This window comes from Octopus bimaculoides, chromosome 27 (genome assembly GCF_001194135.2).
Source record: "Octopus bimaculoides isolate UCB-OBI-ISO-001 chromosome 27, ASM119413v2, whole genome shotgun sequence".
NCBI lineage: Eukaryota > Metazoa > Mollusca > Cephalopoda > Octopoda > Octopodidae > Octopus > Octopus bimaculoides.
Window position 1 is genome coordinate 8867002 of NC_069007.1, and position 3318 is coordinate 8870319.

The following is a 3318-nucleotide window of genomic DNA, read 5'->3' on the forward strand; positions in this document are numbered from 1 at the left end:
ATATATATATATATATATATATATATATATATATATATATATACATATACACACACATACATACAAACACATATACTTAAGTACTCGTATATACATCATTTAATATCCGTTGTCCATGCATATATATAAAACATACACACACACACATATATATACACATATTAATAATGAACATAAAATTAGATGTGTAATACCATCATATAAAGGTACCACCTCAATTCAATCATCCAGGATGAAAACAAACAACACATATAAAAAAATATGAAGAGAGAGAGAGAGAGAGAGAGAGAGAGAGTCTGTGAACTTTCATTATAAAGATGTAACATATAGGAAAGAATTTTTTAGTGTAAAATATACATACCTGTGGATGAAATAGGAGAACCAGGTGGAGCTGTCAAAGAGTGACATTACACTTGTATTATAAACAGGTTTACACAAAACTTCAATACCTCAAATGTACATTTATATAATAGAGAATATATCATTAAATAAAACGTAAATGATAATCTTGGATACAAATTCCCATATTACTATCTATGTATATTTCAAGTTGTTTCTCTGTAACACATCTACAACAATAGATCATTGTGTATCTTGGATTAAAACTCTCAGTGTTACACTGTCCTTTGTACCTCAACTGTAACTGATCTTCCTTAATTGAAGTAGCAATCTATGTTATCATTTACTCAAGAATAGAACTCTCATCCACCATTCGTTCAACATTTTAAGAATCTATGATTCTGCAGATTTCATAAAATATGTTGTGATTCTTCCATTTTAGTCTGCAATGGTTTTTCAATTGTCTACAGATACATTCTTCATACAAAACTTAGCAAAGGAGAATTCAAATGTGAGACAAGTATCCTAAGATTAAGAAGATCTTTTTGACTTCACAATAAATATTAACTTTAACAAAATAAAAAACAACCAGCTATAGACCAAGGTATTTTCACTGCTTCCATGTTGTAGAACTGGTAATTTGTACTTATAATAAGTATATATAATTAAAATATAAAGACATTTCATATATTGATATTAAAATATCCATACCAGTGTGAGTACAGTTTGGGCCAGTTATCCCTGTAATCAAAGAGTGAATATCCATTTACTTCCTGTCATACAATATTTAAGCTGATATGTGTTAAAAAAAACAAAGTACTATTTAGCATAAGTATCTCAGTAAACGTAGAAAATTACAATCAAGACATCTTTATTTAAATGTAACAGTAAATATATTAAGAATGAATTAACTGTTGACATAATGAAAGTTCAAATGATATTAGTTAACATGCTGAGTGAGAAAAGACAAACAGACCTACAGATAGCTTATGAGTAATAAATATATTTCTTGCTGCAATCCATGGTATCGCACAACTTCCAATTCCTCTCTCTCTCAAATTATTTATATATCTGTTATTCTATATAAAAATATATTTAATGAGCAATTATTATTTCTACACAATAAATCAGTCACTAAGTATGACAGTATAGTAACAAATCCATATAAGCATTAGATATGAATGAACCGCAGCTGGGTTTAATGTTGTTGATTAGAAACACAGGGTGTAACAGGTAAACTGGGACAAATTTCAAAGGGGTAGATTTCTAATTGTATAGATTTTGTTGGAGTCTAAATTATAAATATTACCAGCTTGAATAATCACTTGTGCTATTTTTTTATTTCTACTTGAACAAGTTTATAAATATTAATAAAGAATTAAACTGTTAGAAGTGTAATTTCTGAATTATTCTGCACTGGCAAAAATGCTGAGGAGATTGTTAGAGCCATAAAGTATGCTAAATCTACTGTTTTTAGAGTTGTAGCCAATTTGAAGAAAAGTCAGGAGGTTCAGAGAAAGCCTAAAATCCTTGCAGTGACTGAAAACGCACACCTCGCTTATTAGCAGGACTTAAAAGATCAACCAAATTGAACCCATCAAAATTGAGGGTGAAGTTGGCTCAAGATCGAGGAATCAGTAAAATGACCATTTCTAGGGCTGTGAAACAAGACCTCCATATGGAATCATCCGTGAGAAGACACTGTAACATCCTAACTATGCACTCCAAAGCCATTTGAGTTGAAAGAAGTCCAAAACTTCTCAGTCATCTGAAACATTGGGCTGGAGATGTCCACATCTTTGTGGATGCAAAGTAGTTCATGGTAGAACGAAGTTGCAAACCATGAAAACTCATGAGTGATAGTATACAACCCTTCCCAAGTACCCTCAGCTATGCATAGCAAGAATCCAGCTTCCATTATGGTCTGTGGAGCTGTTGCAAAGGATGGGAAATTGATACCTCCACATTTTATTGAAACGAGTCTTAAAATCAATGGAGCAGAGTATCTCAAAATCTTAAAAGTTTTGTTGTCTTGGATTAGGAAGCATTAGAATGCAAGTCGAGCCCTGTTTGTACAGGACTCCACACCCACTCATTCTTTGAAAAGAGTGTAAAAATGTTTGTAGAAGGAACTGCCCATGTTTGTCCCTAAAGATATCTGGCCCTCTAGCTTACAAGGTTTGAATTTGTGTGATTTTTGGCTAAGGGGTGCAGTTGAAGTAATATCCAACACAACTTCTCACAACTGTGTATCTTCACTGATGGTTTCAATCAAGTGAGCATTCGGTAAAATGAAAAAGGAAGAAATAGTTAAGGCATGTGTATAATTTCGTAAACAGATTAAGCAGGTAAAAAAAAAGTAAATGGCAGTTACATTGAACTGAAAAAATTGCTCAACACTCCACAATAAATTGGCATAAACATAAAACCTGCACTGTTTGATTTTTTCTGAGTTATACTAATTAAATTAAACATACTTAAATGGTCCTAGTTTACCTGTTACAGTCTATAGTTTCATATGATATTTATACATTGTATAGTTTTTTTTTAATTAGAAATAGCTTCATATAATATTTATACATTCTACAGTTTTTGATTAGAAATACTTCATATGATATTTACACATTTTATAGTTTTTGATTAGAAATAGTTTCATATGATATTAATACATTCTATAGAATATAAATGTACATTTGAGGTATTAAAGTTAAGTGCAAACCAGTTTATAATACAAATATAATGTCACTCTTTTACTGCTTCAACTGGTTCCTCTATTCCATCTACAGGGAAACACATATATGTTTAACACTAAATAATTCTTAATATATGTTACGTTTTTATAATGAAAGTACTGTCATTTTGTTCTATGTATTGTATTTGCTTCTTATTCTGAATGATTGAATTGAGATAGATTAGCTTTCTATGTAGTGAGTACATGTATATTTGATTTCATGTTGATTACACACACACACACACACA

At 30.7% G+C, this 3318-nt stretch overlaps 1 protein-coding gene across 1 annotated transcript in view; it reads right to left on the reverse strand.

Moving 5' to 3' along the window:
* The window catches only part of LOC106881592 (uncharacterized), a 158543-nt gene that overhangs the window by 56592 nt on the left and 98633 nt on the right, over positions 1 to 3318 (reverse strand). The window contains exons 53-54 of the mRNA XM_052977128.1: positions 1051 to 1080; positions 362 to 391 (exon numbers count right to left, since the gene is read on the reverse strand). Of these exons, the coding sequence (XP_052833088.1) occupies positions 362 to 391; positions 1051 to 1080 (60 nt within the window). The remainder of the gene's footprint in view (positions 1 to 361; positions 392 to 1050; positions 1081 to 3318) is intronic.